Source organism: Hylobates moloch, unplaced genomic scaffold (assembly GCF_009828535.3).
Source record: "Hylobates moloch isolate HMO894 unplaced genomic scaffold, HMol_V3 SCAFFOLD_12, whole genome shotgun sequence".
Classification (NCBI taxonomy): domain Eukaryota; kingdom Metazoa; phylum Chordata; class Mammalia; order Primates; family Hylobatidae; genus Hylobates; species Hylobates moloch.
The window spans coordinates 71,812,523-71,833,952 of NW_026652287.1; the positions used below are offsets into that span (position 1 = coordinate 71,812,523).

General features: G+C 41.1%; 1 protein-coding gene across 1 annotated transcript in view; it reads left to right on the top strand.

Moving 5' to 3' along the window:
- Positions 1-8,142: 8,142 nt before the first annotated feature.
- RAB21 (RAB21, member RAS oncogene family) overlaps positions 8,143-21,430 on the top strand; it is a 31,440-nt gene continuing 18,152 nt past the window's right edge. Inside the window, exon 1 of the mRNA XM_032170748.2 lies at positions 8,143-8,552. Within this exon, the coding sequence (XP_032026639.1) occupies positions 8,394-8,552 (159 nt within the window). The 5' untranslated portion in view covers positions 8,143-8,393. The remainder of the gene's footprint in view (positions 8,553-21,430) is intronic.

The window sequence follows — 21,430 nt, forward strand, 5'->3', positions numbered from 1 at the left end:
TCACCATCCAAATATGCTGGCATCCACCATCTATCCGTAGTCTCTTACTCACTTGGCCTTCAAGTGTTGCTGCATCCTTTTTGTTCCACCAGCGAAGTCCTTTAACATAGGGTGACCAACCATCCTAGTTTGTCTATGAATGAAGGGTTTCCCAGGATGCAGGAAATTCAATGTTTAAATCAGGAAAGTCTTGTTCAGCTTGTCAAAAACATGTGAAGACTCTGTGTAGTGCTGGCATTGAGGAAACTGTGTAAGCTTATTTCAGGCTTTCTGTCTAGATATTCCATGAAGCCCTCTCTACTCTATGCCTCCTGGTCCATATTAGACATAAGTGAGCTTCACAAAGCTTGTTACCTTCTTGGGTTTCATTGAGGAAGGGAGAAATATGTTTCCTTTGGTCTTGGATTCCTCAAAACTACTTGAGATGCTATCATTATGAATATATTGGGCTGCAAATAGTGGACTACCCTGCTATAGTAAATTATTATATAAGTTAGGGGTTTGTTTTCTCCAATACAAAATCTAGAGACAGGCAGTGCAGGATTAAGAAGCCAACCCAAGACTATCTTTCTGCTCTGCTGTCCTTAGCGTGTGATTTTTATTTCATAGTTGCAATACAACTGCTGTAATTCCAAGGTTATGAACACAAGTATTTGTTTTTTTATTTCTATAGTAGAGAAAGGTAAGGCAGAAGAGTTTGGAATGTTTGAGCAACATACAGTATCTCCCACAAGAACATTAGTGATGTCTAACTCTATTGCTTTTCCTATAATTCTCTTTCACTAATACTTATCAGTCAAGTGATGACTCTGATGGCTTATGTATTTATGTTTTATGTTTTTTTGTTAAAAAAAAAACAAAAAACAGGTGGTTTGGGCTTTGGAAAAATCAAAATCCAAAAACTAACAGCTAATATCCTATCAGAATCTTCCCCTCTCCTTTTTATTTAGAGACAGGGTCTCATTCTGTTGCCCAGGCTGCAGTGTAGTTGTTGCAATCATGGCTCACTGTAACCTCAAACTCCTGGGCTCAAGCAATCCTCCTACCCCAGCCTCCTGAATCACTAGGATTACAGATTTGAGCCACCATGCCTGGCCACAATCTCCCTTGATACATTGGATGCCTCATGGTACATAGAAATATTAGGGGCAAATACTCACAGGTTAAAATATCAAAATATTGTCCCACCACAATTCATGCAACAAAGTTTTTAAAAATGTTTTGCAGGGACAAGTTTTCACTGTGTTGCCCAGGCTGGTCTCAAACTCCTGGGCTCAAGCAATCCTCCTGCCTCAGCTTCCCAAAGTGCTGTGATTACATGTGTAAGCCACAATGCCTGGCCAACAACAAATGTTTATTGAGTGACCACTGTATGTTGGGCACAGTGCTAGGCCCTGAAGATACAATAGCATACAAGATATCAAAGCATCTAATAGAGCTCATAAACATGGAAACAAATAAATATTAGGAGTATAATAAAAAGTATGAAGAAATCTAGATCACTTTAGAAAGTATGCTGAGGGCAATCTCCTTGAGGAAGTGATATTCAAGGTATTATCTGAAGAATATTGAGATTGAGCTAGCCACATGAGAGGAGGCACATAAGAGGAATAGAATGGAGGCATGTAAGCCTGGAGCATAGTGACGAAAGGGAAGAGTGGTATGAAATGAAGCAGGAAAGCAGGCAACATCTTGATTATGTGGGGAATTCCTAGCTCATGATAAATAATTTGAGTTTTGTTTTCACTTGTTTTTTCTAATTTCTCTGGCTACTATTTAGAGAATAGATTGCAGTAGGTGGTGGGACAAATTGGAGGCAGGGAGATAAGTTGGAAGGCTATTGCAGTAGCCCAGGAAAATCCTGACAGTGGCTTGGACTAGAGTGGTGGTGGAAATGGAGAGTTGATGGATTCAAGGTCTATTTTGAAAGTAGAATTGACTGGATGTGGGGACATGGTAATAGGATCAGATGTAAGGAATAAGAGAAAATAAAAAGATGTTGACTGGGTCTTAACTTCAGCAAATAGATGAATGACATGACTGTTTACTTAGATGGGAAAAACCAGGGGAGAAGCAGCTTTTGGAGGAAATTTGAAGGATCCATTTTAAGCATATTGTATTTGAGATGTCTACTTGACACCTAAGTGAAAATGGTAAGTGAGCAATTGCTTATACACATGTGGTACTCAGGAGACAGATTAGAGGCGAAAGATAATAAATTTAAAAGTTGTTAATATACAGAGGATATTTCAAGTTATGGGACTGGATGAGATCACCCAGGGAGATAATTTTACTGGAGAGACCTAAGTCTGGCATCTTTTAAACTAACATTTAAAAGTTAAGAATGGGTAGCCGGGCGCGGTGGCTCACGCTTGTAATCCCAGCACTTTGGGAGGCCGAGGCGGGCGGATCACGAGGTCAGGAGATCGAGACCACGGTGAAACCCCGTCTCTACTAAAAATACAAAAAATTAGCCGGGCGTGGTGGCGGGCGCCTGTAGTCCCAGCTACTCAGAGAGGCTGAGGCAGGAGAATGGCATGAACCCGGGAGGCGGAGCTTGCAGTGAGCCGAGATCGTGCCACTGCACTCCAGCCTGGGTGACAGAGCGAGACTCCGTCTCAAAAAAAAGAAAAAAAAAAAAAGTTAAGAATGGGTAAAGGACCCAGAAAAGAAATGGAAAAGAATTACCCCATGAAGGAGGAGAAAAGAAGACAGCAATCAGCTGGAAGCAAATAGAGGAGCATGTGCCATGAAAGAGAGAGTGGTCAGGCTGAGTCAAATCTGCTGAAATGTTAAGAAAATGAAAGACAAAGAAGTATGTCTTGATCTGACTTATCTTCTCCTGGAATGGCTGGGTTAGTTGCTACTCCTATGTGGTTCCATAGTTCTATGTACATGTTCTATAGTATCACCCACCATACTTTATTGTAACTGTTTTAATTACCTGTGGCTCTCATTAGATTGTAAGCTCCATGAAGACAGAAGCCATGTCTGACTGAATTACATTTGTAGTACAGTGTCTGGCATATAGTAGTACCTGAATATATATTTTTCAATTGTAAATGAATGAGTGAAGGATGAATGAACCAGAGATATACAAAGGCCATTGACAATCCTCCATCCCAAATGAAAAATAAGAATTATCTGGCTCCTTGACTCTAGCTATTTCATCAAAATTCAACAATTGAGGTCTCTACATGGTTATATGATCATATTGGGATTCATGATATTGCTCTTTTTTTTTTTTTTTTCCTTGCAGATGGAGACTTGCTTTATCATCCAGGCTGGAGTACAGTGACATGAACATAGCTCACTGTAGTTTTGAACTTCTAGGCTCAAGTAATCCTCCCACATAGCTGGGACTATAGGTGCATGTCACTATGCCTACTTAATTTATTTTCTAAAATTTATTGCAGGGCCAGGCACAGTGGCTCACTCCTGTAATTCCAGCATTTAGGGAGACTGAGGCAGGCGGATCACTTGAGCCCAGGAGTTCAAGACCTGTCTGGGCAACATAGTGAAACCCCATCTCTACAAATACAAACAAATTAGCCAGGCATGTTGGTGTGTACCTGTAGTACTAGCTACTCAGGAGGATGAGGTGGGAGGATCACTTAAGCACCGGAGGTCGAGGCTGCAGTGAGCCAAGATTGTGCCACTGTACTCCAGCCTGGGCAACAGAGTGAGACTCTGTCTCAAAACAAAAAATATTGTAGAGACAGGATCTTGCTATGTTGCCCAGGATGGTCTCGAACTCCTGGCTTCAAGTGATCCTCCTGCCTCAGCCTCCCAAAGTGCTGAGATTACAGGCATGAGCCACCATGCCCAGCCCAGGACATTGGTCTTAATTCACAAAAGTAGTGCAAGAACAGGTGGAGAAAGGAAGAGTCATTCCAAAAACTAGATCTCGTATACATTATAAATAGTCCATAAACTCAACTTTATAAACACCACAAAACTGGTGAGGTTGTTCTTTCCCTCCTACAGAAATAAAGCTGCATTTTACCTCTGTGCAACAATTTTTCCCCATTTGATATTGTGCTACATGTTCATTGTTAACTTGATTTCACCTGTATAATTATTCCTGTTTTTTATTGGGGGAAGAGGAGCTACATGAATTTGCACCCTATCATGCCTCAGTCCTCACCATTCAGGAATATGTTTTGAGTTATGCACTCACTGAAGTGTCCTCACATTTTTGCAGCTCTTCTCTAAGGAGGAACTGGAGTTCTAGTTTTTTTGTGTGGCAGTCCCTGTTAAGTTTATACAGACCAATCATAGTTGACTCTAAGACTGACCTAAATTCTTTTTTTTTTTTTTTTTTTTGAGACGGAGTCTCGCTCTTTCACCCAGGCTGGAGTGCAGTGGCGCAATCTCGGCTCACTGCAGGCTCCACCCCCCGGGGTTCACGCCATTCTCCTGCCTCAGCCTCTCGAGCAGCTGGGACTACAGGCGCCCGCCACCTCGCCCGGCTAATTTTTTGTATTTTTAGTAGAGACAGGGTTTCACCGTGTTAGCCAGAATGGTCTCGATCTCCTGACGTCGTGATCCACCCGCCTCGGCCTCCCAACGTGCTGGGATTACAGGCTTGAGCCACTGCCCAGCCTGGCCTAAATTCTTAAGAGCGTAGAATCTATCCCAGAATTGGCCTGAATCTCTTTCAATGCTTCGACTGTTACGGGCTACTTGTTTTCTCACAACATACTTAAGTGTGTTTCCCATGGCTGCTATAACAAATGATCACAAACTTGGTAGCTTAATACAGCACACATTTATTCTCTTTTAGTTCTGGAGGTCAGGAATCAAAGTTAGTTTCACTAGGCTAAAATTAGCATATCTGCAGGGCTGAACCCCCTCCAGAGGCTCTAGGGGCTCCTTGTCTTTTCCAGCTCTGGTGTCTGTAAGCATTCCTTGGCTTATGGCTACATTGCTCCTTAATCTGCCTCTGTGGTCACACTGCCTTCTCCTCTTCTGGGTGTGAAGCATCTCTTTCTGCCTCTCTCTTATAAGGATACTTGTGATTGCAGTTAGGGCCCACCCAGATAATCTCCCCATCTCAAGATCCTTAACTTATATAAAAAAGACCTGTTTCCCAAATAAGGTAACATCTACAGGCTCCAGAATCTAGGAGCTGATATCTTTAGGGGCCGTTATCAGCCTATCACAATTCACATCTATATTTACCCACTCTGTGCTCAAAAGTATGCCAACCTACTTATTGTAACCCATGAAAACTTGCACTACCTTCTTAAATGTCAATGTAAGCTAAATGTAAAAACTTATTTTAACTTCAAAAATTATTTTGGTTGAGTGTCGTGGCTTATACCTGTAATCCCAGCACTTCAGGAAGCTGAGGCTGGAGGATTGCTTGAGCCCAGGAGTTCAAGACCAGCCTGGGCAACATAGCAAGACACGTAAGATACCGTCTCTATAAAAAAAAATTAAAAAATTAACCAGGTGTGGTGGCACACACCTGTAGTCCCAGCTACTCGGGAGGCTGAGGTGGGAGGATTGCTGGAGCCCAGGAGGTTGAGGTTGCAGTGAGCTGTGATTGTGGCACTGCACTCCAGCCTGCGCAGCAGAGTGAGATCCTGTCTCACAAAAAAATTATTTTGTTTTACTATAAAAAATTTTAATTGCTTTGATTTAGTGATAAATGCAAAGTAATGCATTTAGTTTCTAAGATGACCAAGCTGTTAAATGATCAAATGCACACAATTTGAAAAATGGTTGAAAGGATTGGCTGTATCGAAAAGAAGAAAGGAGAAGGCTTAAAGGAAGAACACACAGCTTTCTTCATATGTTTATAGGGAATAGGGATTCCATATATAATGTATAAATAGAAACAGTATTAATTGCAGGTGAAGAGAGGCAGATTTCAATCCAATATGAGGAAGTGCTCAGAAAGAACAATGGAAGGTGCTCTCTCAAAATGAAGTTCTTTCCTAGTTCTAGAAGTGTCTATAAATGTGCAAAGACCCTAAGGGGAGGAATGTGGAGGAGAGAGGTAGAAAATATATCTTTAGATACAATCATGAGGATATTTTATAAAACATAGAGTCTCTTTAATGGTTGGTTCTAAACAAATCTAAAATATTATCCTTCTCCAATTCACTTTTCAAATTATAGCCAGAGTGGTCAAATCTGATTATGTCAGTCATCTTATGAAAATCTTTCATTTGCTTAAAGACCCTTTCAGTATTGATCCCCAACTTCCTCATGGTCTCTTCTGGAGTTTTTTTTTCTCCCTAAATTCTAGTCACATTTACAGTTGCTCAATTTTAGATGCTCCTTCCTATCTGAAGCCATTGAACATGCTGTTATCTCTGTTTGCAAAGCTCTCCTGTCCTTCCTGACTAGGTTACTCTTACCCAAAGATAACTTTCTTCAGGGAAAGCTTCTCTAGCATGCTAAATCAGTTGGGTTCCCATACATGCTTGCAAGATACTCTGAACTGTTTCATCAAGATGAAAGCATTTATTGTATAATTGACTACATCTGTCTTCCCTGATAAAATGTAAGCTCTGTGAGGACAGAGACATTTTATCTTGTTGAGCACAGTGCCTGGCATATGGTGGGCACATTTAAATATTTGTTGAATGAATTAACCGACTCTTTTTCTTTGAGACAGAGTCTTGCTCTGTCGCCAGGCTAGAGTACAGTGATGCGATCTCGGCTCACCGCCACCTCTGCCTCCCGGGTTCAAGTGCTTCCCCTGCCTCAGCCTCCCGAGTAGCTGGGATTACAGGCTTGCGCCACCATGCCCAGCTAATTTTTTGTATTTTAGTAGAGATGGGGTTTCACTGTGTTGGCCAGGATGGTCTCAATCTCCTGACCTTGTGATCCGCCCGCCTCGGCCTCCCAAAGTGCTGGGATTACAGGCGTGAGCCACCGCGCCCGGCCTCTTTTTTTTTTTTTTTTAACCTGGTTTGATGTATGAAAGACGATTGATTTTTTAAAAAATGTTTACCTGACACCAGGTTTCTAACAAATTTTCAGAAATATTAGTATGATTTCTTAGAGGAGTATGGTTTCTTGGAGGCAGGCCGGGTGTGGTGGCTCACACCTGTAATCCCAGCACTTTGGGAGGCCGAGGCAGGTGGATCACTTGAGGTCAGTGTTCAAAACCAGCCTGGCCAACATGGTGAAACCCCCGTCTCCACTAAAAATACAAAAAGTAGCAGGGCGCGGTGGTGGGCCCCTATGGTCCCAGCTTCTCGGGAGGCTGAGGCAGGAGAATCACCTGAACCAGGAGGCAGAGACTGCAGTGAGCCGAGATCACGCCACTGCACTCCAGTCTGGGCGACACAGCGAGACTCCATCTCAAAACTAACAATAAAAACAAACAAACAAAAATGGGGATGCAGATGAGAAAAAACAACCGATCATCAAACAAGCCACCTCAAGGTGGAGTACCATGGAATGTCAGAGGCTTCATGAAAGACAGAAAAACTGAAGAGCACTTGGGGTTAGGAATTCAAAAGTGGGCAGGTCTTATACAGACCTTGCCCTCAACGAACCTATAGCCTGATGAGAGTCAATAAACACTTAGGAAAGTATTAATAATATCCATGGAGTGTGTAAAGCCCTGGTAAAGGAGGTGGTATACTGGTGTTAAGAAACACCTAATTTTGCGAGGTGGGGGAATGCAAGGATGGGGGAAGGAATGGGTGGTCAGGGACGCGGTTTAAGCTGAGACTTGAAAGACGATGGAGTAGTTGACCAAGCGGTCAGAGGAACTGGGAGGCGCTATGATTCGGGATCCCACAGAGAGAGATTGAAGGGCACCTTGGCAGATTTGGTTTACAGTGACCTATGGTGTGAGAGATCATTAGCCTTGTGAACATCCCCTCGGCAAAAACGATGAAGTTCTGCACTTCATTTCCCCAGAGCTGGGCTCGCCTCAAATTCCTGGTTCCTTATTCCCGCAGGCTCCCACCAACTGAAGAGCAGAGGTGGCTCGCAAGCGGCGGGGCTCTGCCCTAGATTGCCAGTAGGCGCTCGACTCACATCCAGCTCCACTCCGGGAGATGCCCCAGAAGCCCCGCCCACGTCCAGGCACGTTCTTCTGGGGCTAGTCGCAGGGGCCGCCCAGGCCCCGGCGCTCACGTGACCTGAGGTGTGACGTAGGAGGAAGGAGACGCCATTAGAGGGAGGCAGAGAGGGATCGTTCTTCGCCTTTCCTCCGGTGCCTGACGTGGTGGCCTGGGGCCCTTCATTCTTGGACTTTCCCTCAGCCCTTCCAGGCCTCGCCCGAGGAGGGAGTGGGGACAGCGCCCGGGTCGGCGGGGCCGGGGTGGTGGGGGCTGAGCCGGCTGTGGCTGTGAAGGCACTGCCGCGGCTGTCGGGAGGGCGGCGCGACACTCGGGCTCGGGCGGCCGGGAAGCGACGGGATGGCTGCGGCCGGCGGCGGCGGCGGGGCGGCGGCGGCGGCGGGCCGAGCCTACTCGTTCAAGGTGGTGCTGCTGGGGGAAGGCTGCGTGGGGAAGACGTCGCTGGTGCTGCGCTACTGCGAGAACAAGTTTAACGACAAGCACATCACCACTCTGCAGGTGCGGACCTCGGGGAGCGGGAGGGGGCGCCTCAGGGCCCCTACCGCTCCGGGGCTGGGGAAACTTTGCCGCCCCGGTCCCCTGGATCTAGGCTGGCAAATCTCAGGCATGTCATCTCCGCCTTCGGTTTACCTTTCCGAATTCGCTCTGGGGAATCACCAGATCGGGGCAGCCTGTAGACGCGAGGACAGGCTGTTGGGAGGGAAGTGGAAGGGCCCTGAAAAGTCCCCAGTGTCCCCCGTGGTGGCTGCGCACGTTGTGGTCCCTGTCCGTGGGCTGTTTTTTCCCATTTACTGCACTTCCTGGGTCCCAGGTGTCTTCAACGTTGCAGTCTCCAAATGTTAGCTCCTTTTCTTTCTTTCAGAATTAGGAACTTAGCTGCGCATTTGATTTTGCGAATTAGGTGATTTGTAACTTCAGCGCTTACCGATGACTAAGTGTTTATGCAAGTTCCATTTTGTCCTGAGTAACAGGAATGGCAAAAGAGCCATCTCTGGAGGTTTTTTGAAATGACCGCTTGACCAGGCGTGTTACGCAGTTTCATTGCAGCCAGCTTGGGTCTGACTTGTGGGTCACTCATAGTCTGCGAGGTCGATTGACCCACGCTGAAACATCAAGTGAATACTGGCCAACAATTGGTCCCCAGACTAAAAGCCGCTGCTGTTACTCAGTTTCTTTTGCCTGTAATAAAAGGCTGGCTTTCTTCTCCAGGTACACTGGAAAGGTGTTAAAATGTTATCATTGATTGAGAGTGAAGCCAGGCCTTTGAGGGAGTTGTACTCACCCCAACTCTCCCAGAGAAATCAGTTTTGATGTATTAGAAGAAATTTATCCTACTAATTTGACTTACCAGTTTGGTCAAAGGCAGTAAAGTCTAGTGGACTTTGGAGCCTGATTGTCCAGGTTCATGTCTCACCTCCATCCATTTAACTAGCTGTGTCATACTGGGTAAGTTACTTAACCTGTCTGTGCCTGTTTCTTCTGTTAAAATGGTCATAATAGTAGTATCTAGCTCATAGGGTTGTCAGAATAAATATACAGAAAAAGCACTGATGACCTGGTCCACTGTAAGTTGTCTGTCTTTAATTACTGCCCCATCTTGCACAATAGGTCTTAATTAGTAAATGTGTAGCATGTGAGAACATCGACACTACTTAATAGAATGCATAATCTCCTAATTGTTGTGACATTGGATGTTTGATGCTATTATTAAACTACTGAGTCTAGAATTTACAAGACGCTCTGGCTCTGATTCCATGTTCTATTTTTACTCCTCTGATTTTACTCGTATATAAAGCATATCTGGAAAAGTGGGTGCCAGGAAACTGCATTTTTAAAAAATCCTTGTACCAGAACACTGACGAAATTTTAATAATGAATTGTTACTGTTCAGTGTCATTAGTGAGAGCCTGGTGTTTTAGATTAAGAAAATTCACTGGACAAATGCCTAGGATCGTTTGGAAGTTTAGAGATTTACTTAGGTAAAGTAGTAACAATAGCTAACATTTAGTGAGTTCTTACTGTGCTGATTATTTTGCTTGCTTTCTGTCATTTAATTCTTATAACACTCTATGAAGTGGATAGTTTAGTGGATAGCCCTACAGCTGAGGAAAAAGGTTTAGTTGAGTAATTTTGCTGGCAGTAATATTACCACAAGTCAATGGTGCAGGAGTTTCCAAGCTCAAATTTGAACCCCTGTCTGACTTCAGATTTTGAGCAATTAAATCACATTACCTCGGGATATTGGTAAATAACCCATCTAGTGTTTTCCTTTATGCAAAGATCTAAGATAAAAGAAAACTATTGTAATTGAGGTCTTCACGTTTTTTTCAAAAGATAACTTGAGTCTTGCCCTGTCGCCCAGGCTGAAGTGCAGCAATTTCCACTCACTGCAACCTCCAACTCCTGGGTCAAATGATTCTCCTGCATCAACCTCCCAAGTAGCTGGGATTACTGGCACGCGCCACCACACCTGGCTAATTTTTTTGTATTTTTAATAGTAACGGGGTTTCACCTTGTTGGCTAGGCAGGTCTTGAACTCCTGACCTCAGGTGATTTGCCCGCCTTGGCCTCCCAAAGTGCTGGGATTACAGGGGTGAGCCACTGCACCTGGCCATACCCTTTCAACTTAAAAATTACACTTCCATTTTAAATTTCTAAAACATTCTTGAAACTAAAAGCAGAGTAAAGGTTTTTAAATATATGAAAAGCCACTGTACTCCTACAGAGGGGAGGACGAAGTTATAGTAGATATCCAGTATTATATCTGAATTATATTATAGAATTTAGGATTTTGTTGTACACCAATGTATGTAAACAGCAATGTGTCTAATCTCTTTCAGAGATATCAGTTCACCTCATCTTTCTTAACAATTTTTCAGAGGAATTTGATTTATGTGACTCGTAAGACACAACTTTGTATTCTTTTAATTTCCAAATGGAGAGGAAATCGTGTCAGAAGATATGAGAGGAAGAGTTCACCTTTTTTCTTGTCAACAGAGTACCTATCTCTGTAAACTCCTTTGTATTTTATAAAGTACATTCTCATACATTTCAAAGAATTGCAGGATTGACAGGAATTTAAGACAGTTTATGTATGGGTCACTGTTTTGGTCTTCTAATGTTTAGTCAAGTGATTGTCCCCCCCCCTTTTTTTTTTTTAACATCTTGGAGGTGAAATGAACTGGTATTATGGAAAGTGGAAAGCTCACTATGTCCTAAGGTGTCCCATTTCATTTTTAAATTTTTTTCTTTTTGAGACGTAGTCTCACTCTATCGCCCAGGCTGGAGTGGAGGGGTGCGATTTCGACTCATTGCAACCTCTGCCTCCTAGATTCAAGTGGTTCTCCTGCCTCAGCCTCCTGAGTAGCTGGGACTACAGGTGCGTGCCACCATGCCTGGCTAATTTTTGTATGTTTAGTAGAGATGGGGTTTTGCCATGTTGGCCAGGCTGGTCTCGAACTCCTGACCTCAGGTGATCCACCTGCCTCGGCCTCCCAAAGTGCTGGGATTATAGGTGTGAGCCACCACTTCCGGTCCCATTTTATTTTTAGACAGGTCTAATTTCTAATAAGTTTTTCTGTATAGAAAGCCAAAATCTGTTTCCCTGTAGTCTTCAGTCCTAATTCTCCCCTCTGAATCTTGGTGTCTCATATGACATACCTTCTGATAGTTGAAGATAGCTATCTTGTCTTCTCTTGGGTAAACAACTCTAGTTCCCTTAACTGGATCTCCAGTGACAGTGAATCGTTTTAAATCCTTTCACTTTTTTTTTTTTTTTTTTTTTTGGGAGGCAGAGTCTTGCTCTAGTGGTGATATCATAGCTGCCTGCAGCCTCCAACTCCTGGGCTCAAATAATCCTTCCACCTCAGCCTCCAAGTAGCTGGGACCGCAGGCGTGCACCACCATGCCCGGCTAAATTTTTTTTTTTTTTTTTGGTAGAGTTGAGGTTTTGCTATGTTGCCCAGGCTGTTCTAGAACTCTGAGCTGAAGCAATCCTCCTGCTTTGGCCTCCTGAAATGCTGAAATTAGAGGTATGAGCCACTGTGCCTGGCCCTTTCACTATTTTGATATCTCTTCTAGACACTATTTAATCATTGTCCTTCTTTCCTTAAAGTGTGATGCCTTGAGCTGTAGAAATAATTCCAGTTGTGGTGGTTTGAACTGAACAGAGAAGTGCAGGCTATCACCTCTCCTGTTGAGAATCCTTTTCCAACACTGAAGTAGAAAAGATTCTCTGAGCTTTTAGGGAAGCTCTCAGAATTTCTTTTTGATAAATATTGAATTTGCTGTCAACTGAAACATCTTAGTCTTAATTGCTTCAAAAAAAGGGCATTATTTGTATCTCTCAAATTCTCTTTTCTTTGGTATTGTAATTAAGCTTTTTCTTTTGTTTCTAATATACTTGACACATTAAGGTTGGCTTTGGTAGATTTGCTCCAGTAGTTAAGCTGTGAATGTCCTCTTTAATTTGGATTCTGTAATTCACGAAACACTCACTGGGCTCCTGTGGGCCAGGCACTAGGTTGGGTCCTGGACATTCAAAGAATAAGGTGGAATCTACTGTCTGGATTAGCTACTTTTTAACTTTGTCATCTGAAAGTTAGGTAAGAATGCCTTTAATGTTCTCAGCAGTTCATTATTAAAGACTTTGAAAGAAAGCAGAGAGAGAGGGCCAAGTACAAAGCTCTGCAGCCAGTTTTACTGTAGTCCAGTGATGCATGACCAGAAGTGCAATTTTCTGTAGACATAGAATCTTAGGGGCTTTTTCGGGCCATGCATGGGCCACAGGCCATCCCCTCCTCCTTCCTTTGAGTAAGAAACAGTTGTTAATGGAGTGCTGTACATATTAATGATAATGGAAGACTGACTGCTATGGGCTACTACCTAGTGGACACAAATCCGTTAATAAAATGTAAACAATTACTCCAGCATTACAGTTCTCCTTTGTGCCCAAGCCACATCTGTCTTGCCCACAAGGTTATCATGAGATGCTTTGTCAAATTCTTGCAGAAGACAAGATACGCTATGTTTCTGCAGTACTCATCTATTAGGAGGCCATATAATGTGGTGAAAAGAGAAAGGACTTTGAAGTTACACTGGGGTTTGAATTCTTACTCCCACTTCATAGCCATCATGATCCTGACAGGATATTCTAATTCACGTAAGCAAGCTCCTTTTCTGTAAAATGGGAGTACCTTACTCATAGGACTTTATGTGGATTACATAGACAGCCGTCATATGTAAAGCTACTAGCACAGAGCCTGGCACATGTTTGTTTAATAAATGTTTGCTGTTTGCTGTTAAATGAATAAATGATGCTGGATTTATGTTTTTCTTTCATGGTAATTCAGCCAAAAAAGGTAATGGGATTATTTTCACGTGAATTATTTTGAGAACTCATGCTGTCTCTGAGGGGTCATTACATTTTAAAATTGCTTATAGGTTAAATATTTTTAAAATAAAGCAAATCCATTCTAGTGTTTTCACTGAGATCTACATTTCCGGAATTCACTTTCTTTTTTTTTTTTTTTTTTTTTTTTTTTTTTTTAATTGTGACATTTGCCATACTTTGGTGTTTTAGTGTGGCTCTCTTTTTCCAGAGCTGCTCCAAGGTACTGATAGTTACGGAGTAATCCTGTAGGTAAGCTCTCTTAACTTATATAGAGTCCCCAAGCTCTCGTGTGATTTCCTCGCTGATTTGAGGCTTTGATAAACTTGGCAAAAATAAGAAAGACAATTGGAGTGAGGGAGTTACTACTGTTTCTCTGGAATTTACAAAGGCAATACTGTTGAATCTATGCAGTTAAATTCAAGAAACATTTATTTTATACTTGGTATATGTCAAACATTGTATTAGCTGGGGAATATAAAGATGAGCAAGGTACTTTAACTATCAGTTACTTTTCTTGACTTTATTCTTAAAGGATTGTGCCATTTTGGTTTTAACCACTTCCTCAATTCGGTGTGCCCTCTTTATATCTGTGGTCTTGGGTTATGTACCCCTTTTTTTTTCCCTTATTGAAGGTGCTTATTGAAGATTAATCAAGATCAGCAGTCCCCTTTCTTTTTAGAGTCCCAACTTCAGAATTCTGCCTGCCTCCTGAAGTCTAGGATAGGTGCCTGGGTGATTAACAGAGTAGTGCTGTAAGGTTGGCTAGGCAGTAGTATCCTAACAGTTTGGCAAATGAGGAAACTAAGACTTGGATTCGGCTGGGTGCAGTGGCTCACACCTATAATCCTATGCTTTGGGAGGATGAGGTGGGAGGATTGCTTGAGGACACAAGTTCAAGACCAGCATGGGTAATGTAGCAAGACTCCATCTCCAGTTTAAAAAAAAAAAATAGCTGGGCATGGTGGTGCACACTCATATGCCTGGGTACTCAGGAGGCTGAGGCTAGTGGATCCCTTGAGCCTAAGAGATTGAGGCCGCAGTGAGCTATGATTGTGCCACTGCACTCCAGCTGGGTGACAGAGTGAGACCTTGTCTCTTAAAAGTAAAAAAGACTTTAATTAAATTTCCAAGGTCCCACAAATAGAAATGGTGTGCCAGCTGGGCATCGTGGCTCAGTAATCCCAGCACTTTGAGAAGTGCAGGCAGGAGGATAGCTTGAGCCCCAGAGTTTAAGACCAACCTGGGCAACATAGTGAGACCCTGTTTTTAAAAAATAAAAATAAAAGGGCCGGGCATGGTGGCTCACATCTGGAAGCCTAGCACTTTGGGAGGCTGAGGTGGGTGGATCACCTGAGGTCAGGAGTTCAAGACCAGCCTGGCCAACATGGTGAAACCTTGTCTCTACAAAAATGAGGGCCAGGTGCGGTGGCTCACTCCTGTAATCCCAGCACTTTGGGTGGCCGAGGCAGGCAGATCACAAGGTCAGGAGATTGAGACCATCCTGGCTAACACGGTGAAACCCTGTCTCTACTAAAAATACAAAAAATTAGCCGGGTGCAGTGGCGGGCGCCTGTAGTCCCAGCTACTCGGGAGACTGAGGCAGGAGAATGGCGTGAACCTGGGAGGCGGAGCTTGCGGTGAGCCTAGATAGCGCCACTGCAGTCAGGCCTGGGCGAAAGAGCGAGACTCCATCTCAAAAAAAAAAAAAAAAAAAAAGAGCCAGGCATGATGGTGGGTACCTGTAATCCCAGCTACTCAGGAGGCTAAGGAAGGAGAATTACTTGAACCTGGGAGGCAGAGGTTGCAGTGAGCCAAAATTGTACCATTGCGCTCCAGCCCGGGTGATGGAGCAAGACTCCATCTCTAAAAAATAAATAAATTTAAAAAATAGAAATGGTGTGCCTTTTTTGGCCTAGTCTACTACTTCTTAAAAGTAAATTTATTTTATTTTATTTTGGAGACACTCGGCTTTTATTTATTTTTTAAACACACCTTAACCTGAGCAACACGTGGCATTCAGGTTGTAGCAGTGGTTTTACATTTTGCATCATAGTCTTAGTCTAGGAATCTTGGTTTCTTTGTTTGCATAAAGAATATTTTGAGTGTTCAAAGTATCTTCTGAGTATGCTTGAAAGCCAATTACTTGTTGATTTAAGTGATTTATTATAATGTCTTCATACAGTATAATAATTGAAGTTCTTTTTAAAATCTTTTTCTGCTTAGTATTTTATTGGTATTTTATAGAAGTTTGGGTGATTTTACTTAAGAAATGAGTTTTTGTGAATGTGGCCACAAATTTCTGTATCTGACTGCCATTTTCTGCTTTGTGCTTTGAGTTACTCTTTAAACATGATTCTTTGACTTTCCTTTTGAAAGTCTTTATTTGGACTCCTAAACTAATTATAGTCCTTGTTTTTAGAAACTAAGAAGAAATGTGGAAATATACAAGCACCTAGTTTAGGTTTTTTTTTTTTTTTTTTTTTTTTCCTGAGATGGAGTATCGCCCTTTCGCCCAAGCTGGAGAGGAATGGCATGATCTCCGTTCACTGCAACCTCTGCCCCCTGGGTTCAAGCAATTCTGCCTCAGCCTCCTGAGTAGCTGAGATTACAGGTGCCCACCATCACGCCTGGCTAATTTTGTATTTTTAGTAGAGATGGGGTTTCACCTTGTTGGTCAGGCTGGTCTCGAACTCCTGACCTCAGGTGATCCACCCACCTCAGCCTCCCAAAGTGTTGGGATTACAGGCGTGAGCCACCGCGCCCAGCCTAGCTTAGTTTTTTGGTAGCTAATTTTTATTGCCTTGCTAGAGAGGGCTAATTTTATAAATTAACCTGCCTGAATTCTGTCATCTCTTAAGTCTGGAAGTGGTAATGCTTTATTCATTTATTTTTTAATTTTATTTAAAAAATTAACAAATAATTGTACAATATTCTTTAAATACTTAAGTCTGCATCAGTGTTAGCAACTAGCAAGAATATTTATTTTGCGCGCGTGCACACACACACACACACATACACACACACACACACACACACAATCTTACTCATACACTCCCCAATGGCAGGCCCCCAATTAATGAAATCTGTTGAATTTAGTTGATACTAGATAAAGCCAGGAAAGTATTTGTTCACAATGTAGTTACTATATTGCTTTCAACAGATACCTTATAACTAACAAATACTACTTTAGGTGGTTTGCTTTGACAAAACGGTAGTTAGCAAGCACAGCAAATGGTCCAGTTAACAGAGAACCAAGAAATTGATTAAACAAGTTATGAAAAGACTTTAATTTGGCAGATATATTTTTTCTCTATTATTTCTCTCTTATAATCCTTTTTTTTAAGTTTTTAAATTTTTAATTTTTTTCCTCCTCCCTGTGATTACCTGTCGATTTTTTTTAAAATAGCATTTTCTTTTTTGTCTTCCACTATGATTTCCAGTAAGCTGTTGGGTAAACAAGAATCAGGTATTAATACAAGTTACAGATGACAACATGAGCTAATAAGATTGTTAATTTTGTAATATCACTAAAGCATAGAAGATGAAATAATTGAGATTAGAAGATGTGCTGGTGAAATAACTCAGGATTTGAAGGAGGTAGGGTGGAGAATGTGCCATTACTTACGTGGATCCTTGCTAGTAATACTTTGTGCCTACCCTGAGAATATTTGGGGAGGTTAGGGTCCAAGAACACTTACTGTCCAAGTGGAGGAGTGCCAGGTTAAGAAATGTGTGTATGTTCTAGAATAGTTAGCTTTGTGCAATGGAAAAACCATTGTGGAGTCAGACAGGCTTCCACCCACTGCAGCACCCAGCTGAGTTGTCTGACCTTCTGTGAGTCACTGTATTTTTTTTTTAAATATCAAGTTCACAGCTGTAAAGTAAGAATAAATATCTACTTCACAGAGTTGTTGAAAATTAAATGAAAAAGCCCAAGCACAGTGCTTGGCACATAGTATGAATTTTCTCCTCTTCCTATAGTCCTAGAACCTTTTGAATTGGCTATTGTTTAATGTCACTCTCCCTCCTTCCATTTGTGGACTGGGAGTTCTTTACTGAGATGTTGCCAGGCATTTATAAATCTATTGGAAGTACGTGGGAATTGTTTTTAGTATGTGCGTATGAGTGGTGTTTTGGGGAGTGAGTAGGTTCATGGCTTTCTTCATATTCTTAAAGAAGTTTGTAATTACTTCTCCCACCCTCACTACCATGTAAGAATTAAGAACCACTGCTCCAGAGTAATTATTATATCTACAGTGGTATCTCAGTAGTCTGGCCAAATTAAGTGTGCATGGTAGAGGTGGTTAAAAAAGAAAAGACAAATTTCAGCCTTTTGATTGTTTGCTGCTATCTTTTTTAATAAATTTTTATTTTTATTTCAATAGTTTTTGGGGTATAGGTGTTTTTTTGTTACATGCATAAGTTCTTTAGTGGTGATTTCTGAGATTTTGGTGCACCTGAGCTGTGTACACCATATTCAGTATGTAGTCTTTTATCCCATACCCTCCTCCAAACCTTCCTCCTTGAGTACCCTAAGTCCATTATATCATTCTTACACCTTTGCATCCTCATAGCTTAGCTCTCACTTATAAATGAGAACATACAATATTTGATTTTCCATTCTTGAGCTACTTCACTTAGAATAATGGCCTTCAGCTCCATCCAAGTTGCTGTAAAAGACATTATTTCGTTCCTTTTTATGGCTGAGTAATATTCTATGGTGTATATATACCGCATTTTCTTTATTCACTTGTTGGTTGATGGACACTCAGGTTGGTTCCATATCTTTGCAATTGTGAATTGTGCTGCAGTAAACGTGTGTGCATGTGTCTTTTTCATATGACGACTTCTTTTCCTTTGGGTAGATACTCAGTAGTGGGATTGCTGGATCAAATGATAGTTCTATAATGCTTTTAGTTCTTTAAGTAATCTCCATACTGTTTTCTATAGTGGTTGTTCTAGTTTACGTTCCCACCAGCAGTGTAAAAGTGTTCCCCTTTCATCACATCCACACCAACATCTATTGTTATTTTGACTAATTATGGTCATTCTTGCAGGAGTAAGGGGTAGCTTATTGTGATTTTAATTTGCATTTCCCTGATAATTAGTCATGTTGAGCATTTTTTCATACGTTTGTTGGCTGTTTGTGTATCTTCTTTTGAGAATTGTCTTTTCATGTCCTTTGCCCACTTTTTGATGGGATTATTTGTTTTTTTCTTGCTGATATGTTTGAGTTCCTTGTAGATTCTGGATATTAGTCTTTTCTTGGATGCTTAGTTTACAAACATTTTCTCCCACTCTGGGTTGTCTGCTTACTCTGCTGATTATTTATTTTGCTGTGCAGAAGCGTTTCAGTTTACTTAGGTCCCATTTATTCATTTTTGTTTTTGTTGCATTTGCTTTTGGGGTGTTAGTCATGAATTCTTTGTCTAAGCCAATGTCTAGAAGAGTTTTTCCAGTGTTATTCTCTAGAATTTTTATGGTTTCAGGTCTTAGATTTAAGTCTTTGATCCATCTTGAGTTGATTTTTGTATAAGGTGAGAGATGAGGATCCAATTTCATTCTTCTACGTGTGGCTTGCCAGTTTTCCCAGCACCTTTTGTTAAGTAGGCTGTCTTTTCCCAAATTTCTGTTTTTATATGCTCTGTCGAGGATCAGGTGGGTGTATTTGGCTTTATTTCTGGGTTCTCTATTGTTCCATTGGTCTACGTGCCTATTTTTATACCTGTTTGCTGCTATCTTGATGTTTCAGCTTTCTTCTTAAATATATTCATAATTTTATTTTTTAAAAACAATTTTCTAAAGTTTTTTAAAAAGAGTTCTCCCTTGAAGAAAATGTCTATAAAATGTTAAAAACTTAGGATTTATATCAAATGAGATGATTTATGAAACAGAATCTTTCCATAGAGCAGGGCTTAAGTTTTTCATTATGAAGGAAAAAAATATTTACTAGGGATCCTTTGATAATATGCTTTACTAGTGCATCATATATATGAGTTAAAATAATTTGATTAAGAAGGAAACTTAGGAGCATATCTCCTACTAAATTGAGTTATACCTGCAATGATTTACCTGGGCATATTGTAGATGTGCATATCTATAATAACAGTATTTGATTGTCAATTATGGACAGGATACTATGACTTCCCCTCACTTCTTCCACAAGACAGGAAGTGTTAGCTCAGATCTCAGTCTGGGAAGTATCGTAGCATAGTAGTTATAATTAATATCTGGAGCCAAACTGCCTGGGATTTCAGATGACACTGTGTCACTTACTGTGTGACCTTGGGCAAGATATTTACCCTCCTTATGCCTCATTTTCCACATCTGTAATACATGGATAACAATTATCTCTGACTCACAAGGTGTTATTGGCACCTGAGAATTAAGTGAATTAATATTTGAGAAGCACTTAGAACACTGCCCATTTCATTGTAAGTGCTGTAGAAACATTAAATAAAAATATGTAGTCTAGTTAACAGAATACTTATACCCATGAAAAGATAATTTATATATATGACAGTATAAGCTGCAGTAAATGCAGAGTCGATTCCCTAAAATTCTTCAGGATAGAAAAATTTAGTGTGCATTGCATGCATGAGTATAAGAGAACATGAAATTTCAAGGAAAAAGAGCCATGTTTGGATAGGTGGAATTCAGATAGAGAACAGAGAATAGGCCCAAATTAGAGGGGAATTTTATGGACAGAAGAATTGAAGAGGATGCAAAAAAGCCATATAAGTTGGAGAATAAGTAAAGAAATATTGGAAGCTATCCTAAGAAGATAGATGTGGACACATTGTGGAAGTCTTTGGATATAAAGATAAGGCTTTGAGACTTTTAATTGTATATGTGGGCTCCCCAACTTTTATAAAGAAGCAGCTTATGAATGATTTTGTGAAAAGCACGTAGTACAGTATTTGGCAGAAAATAAACATTTGATAAATGTTAGCTAGTATTAGCAGCAGTAGTAGAAATGACTGTGTAGTGTTTTTACTGCATGGATGGGCTATTTTTATGAATTTTTAACTACTTACCTATTGAACACAGATAATTTCATTGTTTTTGTTTTTCTGTATAATCAGTGTTGTCATGTGTACCCTTTCCGTACAAGTGTTTCTGTGTATCCGTAGTTCTTTAAGGGAGACTTAATACTGTCCTTTAAATTTGCCATGGGAGAGCGGTGGGAAATTTCGGAGGGGTTGGTAGAAAAGAAATGAGGCAGCTTTACCAACTCTGATGCACTCCCTTCTTGTGAGAAATCTCCACAACACTCATGACCAAAAGGTTATGATATTAGCTGTCAGCAGGGATGTTCAAGCATACTTATTAAAAATGATAACCTGTTAGGGAACCCTTCGATGAGTTGTAAGTAGTTGTTGTGGTTTTTTTTTTTTTGTTTGTCTTGTTTTTGTTTTTGTTTTAACCAGGGAAGCTTTGGGAAGATAATATGGCATGCAGAGCGGGGTGTGAGGTGAACCAGAGGTATTTATGTTATGACATAATAAGAGACTGGTGGTCATAGACCCCAGAGGAAATGTGAAGACAAGGCTTGGTAGATTTTGGAGGCATATAGACTGACAAGGGCTTAAGAAGATATTTCTAAGTTTCTAAACTTCAATGAGAAGGCGAATGTGATCAAAATACTAAACTAAACTTCAATGAGAAGGCGAATGTGATCAAAATCAGAATGAAAATCCAATTTTGAGGAGAAGATTGGTTCAGTCTTTCTTACATGTGTTTGAAAAAGAGGGACTTAAATTCACCTACCCATTAAATATTCGGATAGGATTCAGATTTTGTTTTTTTTTCCATGTGGCATTGATATTGAAACCATGAAAATGATTGAGTTCAAGTAAATTACACAGCTAGTATGTGGCAAAGCTGAGATTCAGATCCACAGGTTCTGCTCCAAAGTTCATATTCTTAGTTCCTATGCTAGCATGAATGGGAGAAGTCATTTATTGTCATAACATATATTTGG